This window comes from Athene cunicularia (genome assembly GCF_003259725.1).
Source record: "Athene cunicularia isolate RWA chromosome Z unlocalized genomic scaffold, athCun1 chrZ_part1, whole genome shotgun sequence".
NCBI classification, from domain to species: Eukaryota; Metazoa; Chordata; class Aves; order Strigiformes; family Strigidae; genus Athene; species Athene cunicularia.
The window spans coordinates 10,852,912-10,872,148 of NW_020799142.1; the positions used below are offsets into that span (position 1 = coordinate 10,852,912).

General features: G+C 36.2%; 1 protein-coding gene across 4 annotated transcripts in view; it reads right to left on the reverse strand.

Moving 5' to 3' along the window:
• Positions 1–5,643: 5,643 nt before the first annotated feature.
• AP3B1 (adaptor related protein complex 3 subunit beta 1) overlaps positions 5,644–19,237 on the reverse strand; it is a 150,842-nt gene continuing 137,248 nt past the window's right edge. For 3 of the 4 annotated variants that reach the window (XM_026865898.1, XM_026865895.1, XM_026865896.1), the window contains exons 26-27: positions 19,061–19,199; positions 5,644–6,375 (exon numbers count right to left, since the gene is read on the reverse strand). In XM_026865898.1, coding sequence (XP_026721699.1) covers positions 6,222–6,375; positions 19,061–19,199 — 293 coding nt within the window. In that variant the 3' untranslated portion in view covers positions 5,644–6,221. Of the gene's footprint in view, positions 6,376–19,060; positions 19,200–19,237 lie in introns of those variants that run through there. The other variant, XM_026865899.1, reaches the window with a different exon arrangement.

Genomic DNA, 19,237 nt, shown 5'->3' on the forward strand with positions numbered 1-19,237 from the left:
AGAGCATGGATCTACAAACATCTGAAGAAAGACAACTGAAGGAGGAATCAACAGTACCAAGTGGGATAGATACTTGATCTTTGCTAGAATTGGAAAAAAAGAGTCTAAAAAAATAACTGAATTGGTAATTCTTTTATCTCTTCCACCTCCCTCACAACTGATGTTTTAGAATCATATGGAATACCACTTACTCTCCAAACAGGATTCAGCAAGTGCTAGTACACTGTGCATTGCTGGTGCACATGCTGAGTGCAAATAAATGCCTCATGCAAATATACAAAATCAGGGCAAACCAAAATGAGAATGATAGGAAATAATAAATACTGAGGGATCAAATTATTCTGTGCGTGAAACACCATCTGCAAAGAGAGGGTAGTGTCCCCGCCATGAGGTACGTTACATACAGCCCTCCAGGCAGTGTTTAGGAGAAGATTAGGAGGTCTGCAGTGCCCCAGGGCAGAGCCAGCCACCCCTTGTGAAGCTGCAATTATGCTGTGCACTCACATGAGTCTGCTTAGGGTTGCTGGAGCGGAGGCTGTCACTACAGAGAGACCTGGCACCCAGGCAAAGCCTCCTGGTGAGGACTGTGGGCTGCTCAGCTCACACCTTCCCCCTGCTTAGGATTTAATTACAAACCTCCGCTAAAGCTGCAGCCTTTTCTGGAGGTCAGTATCCCACGTGGACTCCTGCCTCTGCGGCCCAGCAAAGGAGGCTTGCTGCCTCTCCTCTGGCACATCTGCCTCCTTCCTGGGCCCAGGCAGGCTGCCGGCACCAGGGGGCCTCTCTGGCACCCTGGCTGTGGACGCAGGCCTAGGCCGAGTGTGGGGGAGTGGCTGCAAGGTGAGCAGAGGTTGCTCCACCGGCCCTGTGAAGCTACCAGGCCTCCGCTTGAGGGATGCCTGTCATAGCACTACCTGCCAGCCTCCCTGGTTCCTAGGCCTCAGAGCTTTGTGAACACGGATGGTCTGTGGCTCCTGGTGGTGCTTGGGATCCCAGAGATGAGGGGCAGCTGTGCTGGGTCAGATGTGATGTGTTGCAGAAGAAGAGTCAACGCTGCCTCTCCCAGGGCCCCTGCCCTCTCTGTGTCTTCCTCACTCGCTCTGCTCCAGCTGCCAGACTTGGGCTGCTGCTGAGCCCAAGCTCTCCAAAGCAAGGCTGAAGCTCTGCAGGGCAGCTGGAAGCACTAGGGTGCTCCCTGACTGTTACTGGCCATCTCGCTCACCCACCTGCCATTTGCCATGGCTAGCAGCTGAAGGGCTACTAGTTGTGGCTGGTACAAGTGGAGACCTTTCACCCCCTTCCCACCACTTGTCCAGAGTCCACCAGATTTTTACAGTGTGGGGGCGTGAGAAGGACTGAAGCACTCTGACAGCTGTTGATTTCTTGAAGGAGCAGGGTGATTTGTCATCTGTTTTTACAAGGCTTAGACTAAATCCTTCCCATCAAGGAGAAAAAACAGGTCTGGGTTGAGCTAGAGAGGGGCATGGAGATGTGGATGTTGACTCACCATATATATGCTCCGCTCCATCAGATGATGCTAAGGGCAGAGTTGCTGTCCCCCTCCCTCTCCTCTGAAAGCCACAACTAGGAAGGTGGACAGAGGAGGCAAGTTGCTAGGAGCAGGGTGAGAGCAGGCTGGGACCTGGAGAGGACTGGAAAAGCAGTGGTAGAAGCCAGAAAAACTTATTTTGCCCTCTCTCTTACACATGTACAATGGGAAAAAGGAGTTTAGAATAAGCTTATTAGAATAAGCTATTTGTAAAGATACATACATGTGTACCAGACTGTACACAGGGATTTAAGTGGAGTAGGATTTGTGGCAGTACAGTCACACCATATGCTCAGAGCTACCAGCCACCTGAGAGTAGTTCACCTTGTACCTTCTGAAGCAAAACAAGTTAGCTGTGAGACTGGAAATGCAGTGGTGTTCACCATCTTTCTCTTCCGAACAGGTTCACTGGTCTGTGCTACACACAGCACAACAAGTATACCAGGTAAGAGGAAAATAACCTGAACAGAAGCATTGCTTTTATCAGGGTTGTGCACAAAGGGTCCTATCAGCAATGAAACCACACTATGCAAACACAGCAAAGCCTGGTGTCTGCACCACAGAACATTTAACATAACACTATTGTGTTGTTGTGGGGGGGGGGGAACCACACAGTGGCAGAAAATGAAGGGAACAGAGTCTGATCCTTACATGCTTGTTTCAGGTACACACTGGGAGACTGATGAGGGCGTGGGAGGAATCAACTTAACAGAATCCTTGTTAGGGCATTTCAGTGCCAAGTTAAAATTAATTCATATAAGATTCTGTATGCAAAACTAGACAGATCAATAATTTAATATTTAAAAAAATAATTAATAGTAATTATGGCAATGGATCATTGCAAAACTAAGGGTGCAAATGGGTACCATCCTCTCGCCAAGTATCATTAACTAGCCTATGCCTCAGATCAAGAGGATTTTAGAGCCTTTATGTTTTTCTGTATCCTATCCAGTACATATCTGCATATTCCTTTACCAATGTACATCTCCAGTTTTGCTCCAATTTTAGTAAACATCCTCTTATCTTGTGACAGCAGCTGACCAGAGCTTAAATACATGTTGTGTTTAAAAACAGGGGGAAAAAGTTAATTCCTTCCTCCAATTTACATATATTGCTTTAGAAATGTTTCAGAATGCCACCTTGTTCCTGAGTTAATAGGAAAGATTATCAGGAAAGCCCAATTTATCTTTTCTATGCCATTCATTATTTCATATACTCTATCATGTCCCTGCTCTAAAAACACTTCCATTATTTCCACTATCCTTTCACACAGTGTTCTATTTATATCTTCCATTATTTTGTTCCTAGCTCTAGACCCATTTCTATTTCTGCTATTTTTCTTTAGAAATTAGTTACTAGAATTAAAGCAGGGTATGCAGGAGAAAAATATATTGTCCTTTTATACATCATAAAAAGTGAAAGGAAAATAATAAGAAAAAAAGATTATGTTATTTGACTGTCATGTATCAAGCCTATGTTTATATTCTGCCATCCACAGTAACATAACAACTCTTCACCCTACCCTATTCTTTCCAAATGGTTTGAGCTATTTTGGAAAAACTGAATTTGAAAATTACTTATTAAAAAAACCCCAACAAACCCACAACAAACAACGTCCACCTTCCTCTTTCACAAGGGGAAATATGTGTGTGTGTAAACAACCAGGAAGCAAAGAAGAAGAAAACTGTTATTCTCTCACTATGCAGAATCCTCAGCTGTTTGTCCTTGTTCTTGTTGCATAATTCTTCAATTTGTAATTACGAGCCTCAGTTTTAAAGCTTGGACTAGATCACAATAATCTTGGAGGCTCTTTGAGTTTTACTTACCTTGAGCATGAATGAATTAAACAGTTAATAAAATTATACCCAAATTTCCTATTTATGATAATTGTTTGTAGTTGTTATTGGTTTTCCTATGTTTCTGCAGGTTCTGTTGCATTTGAACCCTTCACAATTTAAGTAATTAACACCAACCTCCCGCTCCCTAAACTAGATCTCAATAATTACCTACCATCTTAGCAAAACCCATCTCACCAGTCCTGCAATATTATGCCTTAGCCTTGCCTGGCTATTTAAAATAGCCTAGCTTTGGCCTGAGTTGCAATTGCAGGTCCATTCAAAGGTTGTTCAGGTCTCAATTCTTACCAAAGCCAAGTGGTTCTCAGTGCGCAGATCCTGGCTGAAAAGCCTGCCCAGAGAGGTAAGAGGTGCTGCTACCTGGTACAAGCAAATCACCCTGAAGTAAATTCTAGATTGCAATTTAGACTACTCACCTACTTCATACCCTAATAACCTTTAATATGCCTCTATAAATGATGAAAAGTATAGAAGAAAGTGAATAAAAATGTTATACTGCAAAACCAAGAAACTATAGTTAACTATTGCTAACTGGCTGAATCATGACTGAATGCAACTTCTGCTACTGATGTAAGACATGTACATGTGGTCATGTTTAGATTCCTGAAGAGCTGAGCTTCATTGCATGCAGATATATTTTACTATTTAAATATCTGTCTTTAAAGAAAGTTTCTCTCCAAATTACTATTTGGGGAAGGCAGCATAAATTTTTAAATCACACCATCAGCCCAGATACCTGTATCAAGAGTTATTGAACCACTGGACTAAGTGTTGAAAAATGTAAATTAACACCAGAAACTCCCCAAATATCCTCACTATACATGCTTCTGGGCTTCACTATTAAAGTGTATAAAGTATTCCAGGAAGGCTGAAATTACTCAGCAATGTGTGTGACTTACATATCATTAATATGCTTTTCTTTGCTTTATACTGTGGTGTAAGAAAAATTGTTTATTTTCCCCTTTACCAACGTGGCTGAAGGTTTTGCAGTTCAGTCTTTTCTCAGAAAGCATGGTTCTGCACTTTTCCCTCACCACCTTCTTACTGAGTCTTAAAATCAAATACCATCTAGACCCATTTGCATCTTCTCTGAGATTATGGTATGTTCTACAGTGAATAATTTTTAATCAGAATGAATAACTTTTATAACACACTTGAAAACCGTAATTCAAGAAAAAACTTATCGCAGGATTAGGACTTCAGCAAATAATGTATATGTTGATTAAGAACATGTACATTTCTATTGAGGGTACAAGATTCTTGTTTCTTTGTCTGATAAATACCAGTATATTTTGGGTGCTAGCAAAACCTAGAACTGCATTTCTTACAGAAGTGCAATTTAAATACATAAAAACCCTCTATCCCTCTTCAGAATTTGACAATAAACTCTGCTACACATTGGAGCTACCTTTTAGTTCTACCAAAGTTTAGTAGAAAATTTTAGAATTTTCCGGTGTGCAGTAATGCAATATTTCTGAAGCAGCAGTATTTCCTATCATCTAGAAAGCTAAACCAAAAGAGCACCACTTAATCAGCATCAAAGGGCCATGCAAGAGTCCTGCTGACCAAGCAAGGGTACAGTTACCTAAACATTTCTGTCTTGAAAACACCTGTATCAGAGCCATGAGTTACTAGGAAGAGCAATGTTGGAAGTGAGGAGAACTGATATGAAATGACAAAGCTCAGCATCTTCAGTCCTACTATGTAACCAGAATGTGAAGGGAAGGTCAAGATCAGTGATACCCAGGCTACAGGCAGAAAACTATGTGCAACAAAGGTTGCACAGCTGTTGGTCTTCTCAGCCCTAGTTCAGTAGATATGGCTATGAATTTCTCTTTGCCTCAAAGCCCTGGTTTATTCACATGTGGGAGACATTTCAATCTCAGTTTACAAAATAAATTTGAAGCAAAGATCTAAATACTTTATTAAGCTAGATGACAGTATAGTCTAATAATCAGTATTTCACATAATACTAACTTCTAATAATTCAATCAGTAGTTTATGAATGGGCCAATTTGAAAATAGGCAGTTACTAGCTTTGTTTGTTAATAAAAATGCAACTGTGTAGCAGAAAATTATGATAGGACCACAAACAGTGGCTACTTTCAACAAGGCCAGTTTGCTGATGCATATGTAGTGTCCAAACTTGTGAGTATTTACTTTAATTAACCAGTAATATACAATACTGGTGATCATTGTTATCAGTTTTCTACCAAAGCAAGAAAGAGGAAGCCTCTGCTCATTGCACTACTTTATTGGCATTTTAACAGAAGTATTTGAGAAAATGGCAGTCGGTGGGAACAATGTTCTTAATAGACGAGTTCAGGTTTACAAGCGTTTCCAGAAAGCAAACACCATTTTGCTGTACCTAATGTATTTTCACACTTATGCAACAAAATCTCTCTGAAACATACAGTTGTATATGTTGCTGGAACCTACCTGCCATTTTAACTCAGTGATTTCTCTTGAACTTTATTATCTAGTATTTATCCAATACAGTGGGGAAAAGCAGTGGGGAAAAAAGGTCACAGGGGAAGGGAGCCAAGACTAGGGTACAACAAATGGGAAATATATCTAAAGGCACAGATAACTGACAGTAGAATATATGTTCTTTGGTTAGCAAGCAGAAAAAAAGGAAAGCACTTGCATACATGATAGATACACACTAGCATTCTAAAGCAGAAGACAAGAATGTCAAGAGTGTATTCTTCCCCCACTGCCAGATGGAAGGGCTATTATTATAAATGAAAGGCAGCAGTAGTGGATGCCAGGCACTTTTGTTGTGTGCCAGATTCTGAAGTCCAGATGTAAGCAGGTTACCCCTGGGACAAGACAGGCTTCAGCTCCCGCAGTAGAATAGAACCAATCACGGTTTTCTCAGTGTTTATGACGAGCTGTGCTGTAGAGCTCTCCTTCAGCTCCACTGTGACTAGCATCAGTGACCCACTGTGCACAGTCTTCGCTGCAAACCTGGAGGGGGAAGAAAAAATAAAAAATATATCACTGAGGATCTTAAGGTCAAAGAGTGCTAATATTTCTTTCTGAAAAAGTTAAATGAACTCAAATATAATAAAATGCCTTCAATTTCATTAATGCATTTCAGGGGATAAACCATAAAAACCTCCATAAATTCTTCATAGAGAAATTGTTCAACATTCTGTAAATATTACTGCATTTAAGAAAGACAAAAACCTATAGTACGAAATTCTGTATTTAATTGTACAAACTAAACTCTTTAATAAAATTTTTATGTAAATTCTGATTCTTCAGTTCATCTACAATAGTCACGCACACCGGCAATTTGAACTCAGCTGTATGGAGTTTTCCATGGATAACTATCATTATTTGGTGTCTCAATGAGAATGCAACTATGTTAAACATAGTAGAACGCTTCCAAAAAGCCAAACTGTTCTATTTTCAGAAAAGTGTATCCTCCTGCCATCTCAGCAATTAACTAAAACTAAAACCAGTCAAAGCTATAAACAGCCAGCACAATCATTTGAAATAATGGTAACACATAAGACATCAAATAATTTGATCTGTGAATTTATGTTCAGAATATTTAATCATAAAAATGTGGCAAATATTTCTAAATATTTTATAATTATTAAAAAACCTACAAAACAAAAAAAAAACATCCCCAACCAATCAGATAAAAAAAAGTTAGGACTAATGCACCTTTACTAAATTCCACGACATGAAGAACCCACTAATTACATGGAATTAAAAGCAAAACTAGCCTTTTAAGCACCACAATTGACTGAAAAGCCATTTTAGGCACAATGAACTTCTGTCAATCCTGTTAATTCATTCTGCATGCACGGCCAGGCCCAAGAGATGGGAAGGAAGAGGATAGCAATAGAAGAGGATGGCAATAGCCTCACCTTCCATCTTCCACAAGGAGCATACCATGCTGCTTTTTTTTTTGTCTTTTTTCTTTTTTTCTTCTTCCCCTTGGTTACTTGACAACAACAAAGTTGCTGCACATGGGCTTTTGAAAACACTAACAAGTGTGGAGCAGGTCTGTGACCCAGTCTGACCCCACTTTGCAGGGCCAATCTCCTCTCCTCTTTCTGAATGACACGTGTCTGAATCAGAGCCATCTGCCTCAATTTGCGCAACATCTTCAGCCACAATAGGACCCAGTTAGCCCTGACAACAGCTCACAATACAGAAAAATCAAACTGCTGGGCTGACAGCACGCTGTGGACTATTCAAGAGCAAACCAACTGGTCAGTGTCTCATGTCTGACAATTAGCATGGGCCTTGCAAAGCGCCTATCCAAGCCCTTAGGGATCTGTTTAATTACCATCAACATAAAGGAGGGAGTTTATCAGGAGATACTCAAAAAACTTCACTCCAGACTTAATTAAAATATTAGCCACTTAAGCAGGAAGCAGGTTCTCTTTAAACGAGAAGTAATTTCTGTCTTTTTTCTTTTTAAACTAAGCATATAAAAATCTCATAACACATTATACTAATTAAGGAAACATGAGGCACTTCTCTAATGTCACCCATCACAGGTCAATCTATTTCTTTTGTCCGGATTATAGGTTCACTGAAAGACCTCTCCCTTTAATAGGAGGTTCTAAAACGTTACTCCTATAAAAATTATCTACTTAGCTAGTTGTATCAATGATTTCATCTATTTGCACTTCGATGTAGAAGATCACTATTTCTCTTGTTGATTTTGACAGGGGGATAATTACAGAAACAATAGTCTTATTAGTCACTTTATTTACTTAACAGTTGTGTCTTGGGACAACACAGAAGCTGATTATGTCTGACTATGCACATAAATAGGTTGGTAGTTGGCACTCCTGCTGTGTTTCACAGCCCCGAGGCTTGATTTTACCCTTTTTTTATTAAAATCTGAAAGTGATACAAAGTCAGCATTCTTCGAAAGCCAAGGTAGCCCAAAGCATCAGCAATGAGTTTTGCGCTGATATTTTCACATGTGGATTTGGAAAATCACACAGGAGATCAATAGTACTTTTCCATACCTCTGAACAAAACATGTAAAATCAATAAAATGTGAGTTTTTATGTGGTTTGCATAGGGTCTGATAATCGGATAATTTTAAACAAAGTGTTAGTATGCATAACTAGCAGTGGCTAACTGGTTTGTACAATGGTCACTGATCTAGAATCGCTAAGTGAAAAAAGAATTGGGACGGAATAGGATGATTTGTTTCACCATTAAAAAAGGATGTATAGAAGAACAACCACACAATGGGTTTACCACTGCTTTTGAACTTCAGAAATTGAAATCTGTTTCTTAAAACAGGAAATATAATTTAGTTTCTAAAGAGAGTTATAAAATAAACATGCTTATATAATCTATGAAACTGAATACAGCTATAAAAGGATGAAGCAGTTGACTTCTAATCAGAAGACACTAGGAGCAAAACTGATTTGCTGATTACTTAGATGTTTTAAGTATACCGTCATTGAAGAATGTAGTTAATAGCTGTTTTTTTAACTAAGTACATGTTGTTGCATTTATATGCTTACTCTTAACATAAGCCCATGTGGATTTTCCTAAATGTCTGTTGTGCTCAACTAAATACTTAGACCAGAAAGCCATTAAAAAAATCTTTCAGCAGCAAAAATTATTCACTTTATATAGTAGGTATTTATTCTTTGAGAGAAACTTTTCTTTTTGCCCCAAGGTCAGTAATTATTTATTATTTTTTCTGAAATTTGATACTGCCTTAAAGGTTAGAATTTGAATTAAAAAAAAAAAAACCTGAAAAAAGATAATAAAACCAATCAGAATTCATAGACTGAAATAAAACTTGAAAATTGCACGTCATATACTAAAATCTAGCTTATAAATTCGTTGTTTGTAGGTACAAAAGAAAGTATTTTCCCATGGACAACTCAACGTAAGACATTATGAGCATGGTTCTGTTGCAATAAAGGATGCATCAATGAATATGAAAAAAAAGAAAGTAACTGAGAATACCATTCAGAAAACAGAACCAAATATTTCCTAATAGTTTCAAGATGGCTGTTTCTGCTATATTGAAGTTATTCTGTAGTTTTCTTTGTGTGATAATATTAATTCTAAACCTGATTTCGCATCATTAAAAATATTCAGGAAGATTTGCATCTGTTAATACTTTTCCCATTTAAAAAAATCAAGACAGATTAGAACATAACAATGTGAGATATATTTACATATTATGAGTTTTTCCAAATATGTTTTTCTTTAAAAAGAATGTTAAATATTCTGAGGCTATGTGACATGCAAAGAAAGAGAAGCAATTCTTAGATTATTTTTACATAAATACAGTACCTGTCAGTAGATAAGGAAATATATATTAAGAATAAAATTCTAAATCAATATCAATAAAGTATTGTATTTTTTTAGAAAGTCATTCAGTCTTTCAAGAGTTAAAAATCGAGTACATATTCTTGGTCACTTTGCATGAAAATAAGATTTGTTAATGATTATCACACAGAAATATTTAAGTTATAGTCGATATAAAGGGAAAACACAGAGAATCAGATACTACAATGTGACAGCATTTGCCAAACACTGGCTTTATAATGATGACTATTCTTAACTACAGACTAGCAGTTACTTTTCCTTTATTTGTAGATAGAAGATAGCTACAATATACAGGAGATGCATTTTTATGGGGAAATGTTATGAAAATTCCATGCCAGTGAACAGACAGCAACAGAGTAACTCACTCAAAATCTGCTCTTTAAAATTCAACATTTAAGAAAGTAAATTTACACCTGAACACTGACTCTCGGGACATTTGTTTACAGCAGACCAGGGTTTGTTACGCATAATTCAACAGCACTAAAACATACATTCTCTCCTGTGGGGAACTCTTCTTCCTTTTTGATTTTTCTGTTCAAGCTGAATTGTCTTCTTTTTCTGTTCTACTGCTTACCAGAAACAGTGACAATGGCCCATGGAGGCTAAAACTTTTTTTCCTCTGCCCTTTCTTTAAATCTTGTACATAAAGCCTTCAATTACTGCCTGCTGAAGCAGACAGAATCCTATTAGTAAGAAAGACAATCAGAAGATGCAATGCCCTGCCCTAGCTGTAGAAAAATAATTAGTCCAAACTTGACAAATATGTAATCAAGTTATGCAACTAATATATTCAAAGGGGAAAAAAATACTGCTGTGAATTAGTCTTCAATTTGGAACAGCTATGAGGTACCTTCCAGGATATCAGCTGGACACCAAAAATACTTTAAGTACTCTGAATCTTCACCTTACTCTGATAAATTCTATGTACTTTATAATTAAAATTTTATCTAAAAATTGGTTAAATTACTAATTACTCATCTTTGTTCTATGAGTAAACCTTAGGAGATGAAAAAGTATTCAGAATAACATGACTATATATTAGTTCTGACCTGGGGATAGTGTAAGCTTAATACAAAAACATAAGCAGAAATATACTCACAAAAAGAAGGATCTTTTTCTTAACCTGGTGATTTTAACCTCTCAGAAAAAAACTTTGTGTAACATTGGTTATTAATAATAAAATTAGATTAATATTTACCCTAAAAATCATATTATGATAATTTGATGTTTTCTTTTTTCCATTACATTTCATGCTATTTTAACACTATCTTAGAATAAATACTTCAAAATACCTAGTTAATTACCATGATGTAATTATTTCCATTATTAACTATTTAATAAAATTGTAAAATAAGTTGCAATCAAATTGTACTCTATTTTTACAATTTTTAGTCCAATGCCAAAACAGATTTTGAGTTTGTCCTCAGTTGCCAGTGAGCAGCTGCATTGTTCATCTAACAGAAATGCAGGAATGCAAGTGAATCTTGTGAACTTACTGTCCACTACATAGCACTACTCCACACATTCAAAATATGCTGCATGAACTTTTTATCATCTTCCAAATTTACCATTAGTTCAAAAATTTTAGCATTTTTCTATGTAGGTATTTATACATCCTCCCCAAAACTATAGTAAGCTAAAAGCTTGAATCAGAATATTTGGTCCTCACACCTAGAAAATTATAATTTTAATACTCAATCTATTTTGTTTTCTCATCTATTCTATTTTTTTGTTGTTGTTGTTAAGAATCAGACATTCAATATGACAAGTGTTTGAGAATTACATACAGTCCATTTTAAAAACAGGCTATAAATTTTAATTTGCAGAAAAATTATTTAATTCCAAGAAAGTAAGTTACCTTACAGTAAGTAATATATGAAAACATTAAACTTGCTCAGAGATCTTTCAAGTCAAAGATATTCATCTGTTTGGTTAGTTTTGTAAGTGGAAAAATGTTTTCTGTTTAAACAACTGGCTGAGAAGGTTCCTGTTTGTTTTTCAAAGAAAATGCTGCACGTATTTTTCACTTTACAGCATTCAGATACAAAAGCAGTGCTGTCCTCTAGTGGACAGCAAATAAGGTAGGCTAGAACAATCCATTTTGATTAACCTCGTATCTAAAATGACTCACTAATATACTTTTAATGTTAAGCTCAAATTTAATTTCTTTAAGTTATTTTAAAATTTTGCAATCCACATGCAAGACCCTTAAATACAATAATATATTTAAAACATTATGGGCCACAAAATGATGTTGTAGAAAGGCAATCTCTTGATGAAGTATTTTGTATCAGTTAATCAAAATATTCACATGCTGATAATATGTGTATGAATACATACAGGGTCCTTTTGTTAACAGGGCAAAATTGTCAAGGTTTTAGAACATAACGATTTGAATAAGAAATTAAGGAATATCTAGTAGAAACTACTGAATGAGTACTTTCATATTTTAAAATTTCAGTTTTCATTTATTCTAGGAATAAAAAAATATTTACCTTGGAATAGTGACTAACCAGAAAGACTTTTAGTCCTCGCTGATGAAAGAAATACAAATGGTTAGTCTAGCTGGACTTTTTTTTTTTTTTTTTTTTTTTTTAAAAGCAGGAATTACTTCTATGACAAATCAAGAAAACATTAAGTTTACACGTTCTGGCTACAATGAAGGCTGAAATACTGTGGATATGGATATACTATTCCATTTAAAATTCTGTCTCCTACAGGTAAACCGTTTTGCCTAGGATATTTAACACTCTAATTAATTCCTACTTGAGAAATTAGGAAGCAAAATCAGGGCTGCATGTCTATAACAAGTTTATTTACTCAGCTATCCATTGCAGCTCTCCAGAAGAGCAGAAAGACGACTGAGCCCCACAGCTAAGAAATCACAGAAGCAGAACAGTCCACATAACTGCATCAAAGGAGCTACTGCCAGAGGTAGATTTCACTTCATTTGAGCTCTCCGACAGGCAACTTGCTTAGTAAAAAATCTTAGGAAAGATTTCTGCATGCACACAGAGAAGAAAAGGTCTTTTAAAAAGTCTTCCTGGATTTGTTAAGGCCTGTTTCTCAGCTGCTGAGAACATATGTTTGGATTCAAATGGAATAACTATAAACAATTTCTACTTCTCAGAAATTTCTACACTGCATTTATCCTGAAGACATGGGTGATAGTCCCTCCTTTCTGACGTGCTGGAAGCAGATGCAGTTGTTAGTTATGATAAACTGATAGGGTCAGATCACCAACTTTCTGCCTGAGAATTCTTCCAAATTTAGTACAACTTGGAAGATGCCATACACAGAGAAATTTTCCAGGTGGACCCCTTTAAATGAGGTTTTGTTCAATACAAGCCTGCCTACCTACGTGAATATCCGCATACCTTTTCTCCCCACACTAAGTGTTGCTGGATTAAAAAGATGTGGGAACGATTACTAAACACGCCATTCTCGGATAATCAAAATTGTCTGTAAACAAAACCCTCTTTCCTTTGAGAATCGGCCTGCCAATATACTATAAATGGGACATGACAGGTTGCAAAATGATAAAAAGGGGTGAATACAACCAGACTGTCAGGCTGATGCATGGGGTGGGGAATAAAGGCTAGTGAAAAACAAGTGTTGATCCTTGGATTTCTGTTTTTTAAGCATTTTATGCAAGTTTCTAAATTGGGTCTGGTTGCTTTCATGTTCTTCAGGATTTCAATGCTCAATCATTGTAGTGTGCTTACTGTAATATTACATGATTTACACAGATTTGGGTTTTTTTCTAAAGGATAGTAACACAAGCCTCCAAAAGACAGGTGGAAGATATTTTACATTTTGTTCAATAGTTGCTTATTCACAAAATCACATAGGTCATGGGTATGTTAAACAATGATAGTACATACAGCAAGCTCTGAACAAACTGGCATATCCATATGGTGCAGTCAAGTGTCCTTAAAAATATAGATCCCAGAAGCAGCATAGTCACTGCATGCAATGCTGTGCTTAAGCTAGTTAGACTTGCCCCATCAATGAGAAGAAGTGCTGTTTTGTGCTTCTTGTTTAAAAGCTAGCTTGTTCGCTGCTAACAGAGGTGTCTACTATGACAACATGATGAGATGAGAATCCTCTCTCTGCAAATTCTGGTGATCTCTAAAAAGAAGAGATGGCTACTAGAATGACCACTTCCATGATCGTAATGGAGAAGGATATTAAACTCAATACTTCAGAATGTGAAACAGCTGTTTTGAAGCAGATTAAGGCTTCAGTGTTGAAAGAAGCTGAGGTTTGATCTTCTCCAAAACTTCAGATTGTCCCGTATTAGGTTGCTGAAATTACAGACTGGACCATCTCAAATTAGAAGGCTAAAATTAATGCTGTCATATGTCTCAGAGTTGGTCAATGGTTAAGGCCATTCTGATAACTGCAGAATAGAGATACACGGATGACATCATGCTCACTTTCTATCCATACTACAACAGCAGCAACAGACTAGTTCAGTGAACTACTAACAAGCTGAGGTCAACTAAAATTTATTTGTATCCACCCTGATGGGTTCAGACTTTTATCTGAATAGGCAACATGCAAGTGAAGTCTTCAAAAAAGAAAAACATGGAAAAGGTGCTCTAGCCTGGATTATTTTGTAGAGCCACAGTCACTGATGGAAATAACCTACTAGAGTACCATGCATCCTGTTTAAGAAACGCTTCAGGAAGTGGAAGGCAGAGAGGAAGGCAGTTCAAGATGGCCTGATTCTCCAACCCATTACACATTATATTCTGACAACAATGAAATCACACAAGCATAAACCAAAGTGCAATAGTGAAGAAGTGAATTCCAGTTTGTGATCTCAGCTCTGAACGGACTTTTCTGCTGTATGTTACTGCCAACACATTAAAAGCTTTTGCACCGTATTTTGTAGGTAGCATAATGAAATGCTTTCTAGGTGTATTTCCATTATTTTCTTTCTAAGCCAATTTACCCTGAAATGCCTTTCCTTCATGCAGAGGGCTTTATCTAATAGGAGACAGTATTTTGACACTTCCAAGAGGATCATAAATCCATTCCAGTCTTTCTAAGTTTAAAGTCTGCAACTAGTCTTTTCATTCTATCACCATCTGTTGTCTTTTGTTATATTCAAAGTGAAGAAAAGATTATATATCCTGGTAGGAGGTTATGGAACTGAAAATGAATAAAGGAGGAAGAGATCTGAGGAACTTTTAGACTACTCATCTGAGAGGAATAAGCAACACATCTTGAAAGCAACACTAGCATGAAGGGCATTTCTGGATAAAAAAGGCTTGTGTTGGTTTAAAAGAAAATTACTGAAAAAAGTCTTGAGTTGAACAATGTCTTCATCTCATCATATTTTGAAATAGAAGATAACAGCCTAAAATTTATATTTGACATATAAAGCAATGAATGTTATTGCCCAACTGGAAACAGGGAACATAGAAGAATCAACTTTGAGGGCATAAATGTCCTCAATTATGTATCCACTTATCTTGAAAACGGAAAAATTCCTGGTAGACTTTCCACTGACAACAAACAGCAGACATACTTCAACTGAAAAGTACCTGGTCACTAAATATAGTTATTCAGACATTTAATTCCCTGCAGGAACAAATACTTTTCTTTAAACATCTTTAGATATTCAAATGATGCCCATAGATATGGTCTGAATCACAAGACAGAAGCTTGGTGCCTTAGCTGATTCTTTTTGAAATACTCTGTCAACATCTAAGTGCTCCTCAACCCACTTCTAACCCTTCATTTCTTAAAATATTTTTAACAAATGACAATTCTCAGAACATTGAAAGAGATATGTATATTGCAACAACTACCCTAATGACTCGTGAAATAATATTTTAAGAAAAATAATACACCTTTTTTTCTTAAGTTTTCATATTTAAGGAGACATTATATTTCCTGCTCCAAAAAAATTCTCATTTGGAATGCATTTCACATTTTTGCTTTTAGTAGAAGCCTTTAAAACTGAAGTAACGTTTCTTCTCAATAACAAAAGCAAGAGAGATCAACACATAAAATAGTTAAATCCTATTAAGAACATGAGAAGGCACAGTATGTGGCTTTACAAGGCCCAGGAATCTAATAGCCTGTATATACTCATTTGAAAAGCAGGTAACTACACTTACAGAAATGAAATAATACAGCAAATTTATTTTGCAAATATAGGAATATAAATCTGCACCTTCATGTTCTGATATATATAAATTGGTTATTGAGTTTAAAATTTTTGCAGCTATGACTTCAAATAAAATAGGTCAAAAAAGAGAGTCTAAACTATAATGAACTATTATCTGGCATTTTGTTCTACACTCAGTTAACAGTTAAATTATTACATAATAAGGAAATATAAGAATTCAGAAGCCATATGGTAAAGAGAGAAAAAAAAAAAAGCATGTAAGAAAGTGTTGTTATATTGTGATATAGACTGATATATAGCTGATGTATTTGACAGGTTTACATTTATTTCATTTTTCATTGGTGACTGCAGGCTATTCTGTTGATACTTGCTTCAAGTTATTTATTTTCAAATGTTCATTATATTTGCTCTAAATGTTTTTACTTGGTGCAAAAATACAATCCTAAATAGGGTTATCAATTTAAGGAGCAGTAATTGGGTCCCACCAGCATAACAACATCTTTGTCATAAGTGCAAATATGGTTAGACTGAAAAAAAACAAGAAACACGCACCTGTTCGTGTCCATTAGATACACTTGTATTAAACTATACAATTTCATTTTGAATAAGTATATTGCACTACCAGGCAATATAAATTTCTTGGCATTAGCTGTCATTAAGTAGTAATACTCAAGTTGGGGATGACCAACTGAGAGGTTAATATAATTCATGCTGCTCAGTGCAGAACGTCAGTTTAAAAATATTACTTCTTTTCCTGTGTGAAAGGGTATGTACTAAGCACTTCCAAGAAGTGAACTCAAGTAGTCTTTGCATGACAAGCTGAAGCAAGCTCTTGTATAATATTTTTTTCCCCAAATACCATTTGCAATAAAACAAACAAGACAAACTACAATACTACAGAAAAAGAAAAAACATTCACTTTTAACATATTTTTACTGAATCCATAACTGCTTTGTCAAGGTTAAAGGTGACCATTTATTTTATCATCCTGAAATGGTATGTGTGTGTCATAAATAAAACATGGGACACTTCCTGCATCCATGAAATTTGCAAGAGGAAACTCCATTTCTGTTTACTCTCATGACAGAATTGATTTAACCCAAACATATGTGTACTTAAAAAAAAATAATTATTTCAGTCATTTGATTCAGAGTTTTGAAAGTATTCATTATCTAATCTGTATCTCAAATATTCATTCAGCTAAATCTAGGATTTACTTTAATGATAATGTAGTGCTGTTTAAAAAATGAATAGGTTCATCACAGTATCAATTATTTAATGTTCCCATTTCTCTTCTTGGTAAAAACTAGGTGCAATTATGACTACATAGTATCTGTGAACTCAAGTTACTTATGGTGAAGCAAATGAAGGGCTATTTTCTAAAAGCTTATCATTGCTGGGCATTTCTGGTAGGCCATTTAAGTTGTTATAAACAATTTTTTTTGCCTGATGGATGTTATAAATGCAAACTATTCTATAACTACTGTGGCAGACTGAATACATTGTATTTAAAAAAAAGAAAAGAGGATTTCAGGATACTCTAAAGCACTCTGAATACTTCAGCCCAACCAGAACATGCCTTCCATCACCGTCTCTGAACAGTGTGTACCCAACAGGAAGTACAAGTACATTTTCCACTTATTTACTGTTGGTCACAGACCACTTTGTGGATAACCTCCTTTAAAAAAAAAGAGCAACAGAAATCAAGATCAGATTAGAAACTTGCCTACCATTAGGAAACCTGTGGTTGAGCTAGGAACTAAGCTATTACTTTAGGGAGCTTTTTGAGAGTCACAAAACAATCTTTGCAATAAGTCTCATATGATGGTATGGTAAAGATGAAGAACATCTATGTACTACAGGCACTTCAGTCTCTCTTGATTGATACCTCTCATCTAGTCTATGAGCACAGGCTGTATAGATCCCTCAGGGGTGCAACAAATGAGGACTCCTTCATAGAGGAGCAGTTGTCAATAGAGACAATCATTTCAGTGCAATCGCACTAGCTGTACTATGTTTTTATGGTGAACCAGAATTTTGACATTGGCTGTATCAAATACATAGGAAAATCCAGCTGGGTTAATGTTATTGCAATGCAATACAAATGCCCAGTGATGTAAAAAAGAGTAAATCCAACAATGAGACATATCAGGCTGTGTCAAAGGTTTCTCATAATTTCAAACGATTATCTCAGTCAGCAAAATTTCAAAGAAAAACATTGTTCTTTGCTTTAAAAGACGACATTTTGCTCTTATTGAAATAACAAAATTCAGGGGGTGAACCAGATAATTCAGACTCTGGCACAGTTCTGGTACATGCTAGGAGTTCTAGTACATGCTAGAAGAGATGTATGCATTTTCTCACTCCAAGATCAGGTTAAGAGCTTTTAATTACATCTTGCTGTTATTATTTGTGTCCATTCAGTTTTCCACACATGGCAACCTTCCTGTTTGTTCCTGTCACACATGAGAAGCCTTCATGGGACTAAATATTTTGAGTCAATCACATTAAAAGCTGTCGTTAACCAACATTCACATCAATTCCATTAACATTCTGTATCACAGCTTTTGGATGAAATGGATTAATCTAAAAGTAACATCTGGAATTTACACAGGGCCAGTGACCTTCTTGGCTGATCACTCTTTTTCCTTGCATATATGTAAGAAGGAAGGAAATGTTCAATTTATGTTCAACCTGCATTTAAAAAGATCTGCAAGTGAAAGTGAAAATTGGGTTCTAGATTTAACTAGCTAGTTATCATAGGTCAAAAATTAATGTGGGAAAACTAAGCTGCTTCTCACAAGATGATATACCTGAATAAGGCTCCTTACTTTTAGAAACAGAAACAAAAGTCAAATCAACATATAGATACTCTTCAAAGTATCATGCTTTAAATTGGCTACCTTTTCCCTCTGCAGCAAAACCAGGAAAAGACAACTCCCCCTAACTCTGTACGGTGAAGTCTACATATTTGATTGCTCTATATACATTCAAATAAAGAGCTTAGGCTCAAGTTACTATCTGCTTAGGACTCTATATTACAGTATAATTGGGTGCCTTATCCATTAAGTGTGGGTAGTAAAATTTTCCCTAATATTATCAAATGCAGATGAATTCTGAACTAACAAATTCATATTAGAAGATGGTTCCACTATGAACGACAAGTAATCTTACCTGTGTATGTTATCTTGACCAGAAGGGACTACACCCAGGTTTGCTGCCTTAACTACCCTTTCAATTATTACAAGTCTAGTAGAGTTCTGTGGAGCAACGGCTATTGTAGCAGATGTCTCATTCATTCCTGTCAGCATCCCTGAAATACGAAATATTTCATTATGAATACTTTCAGAT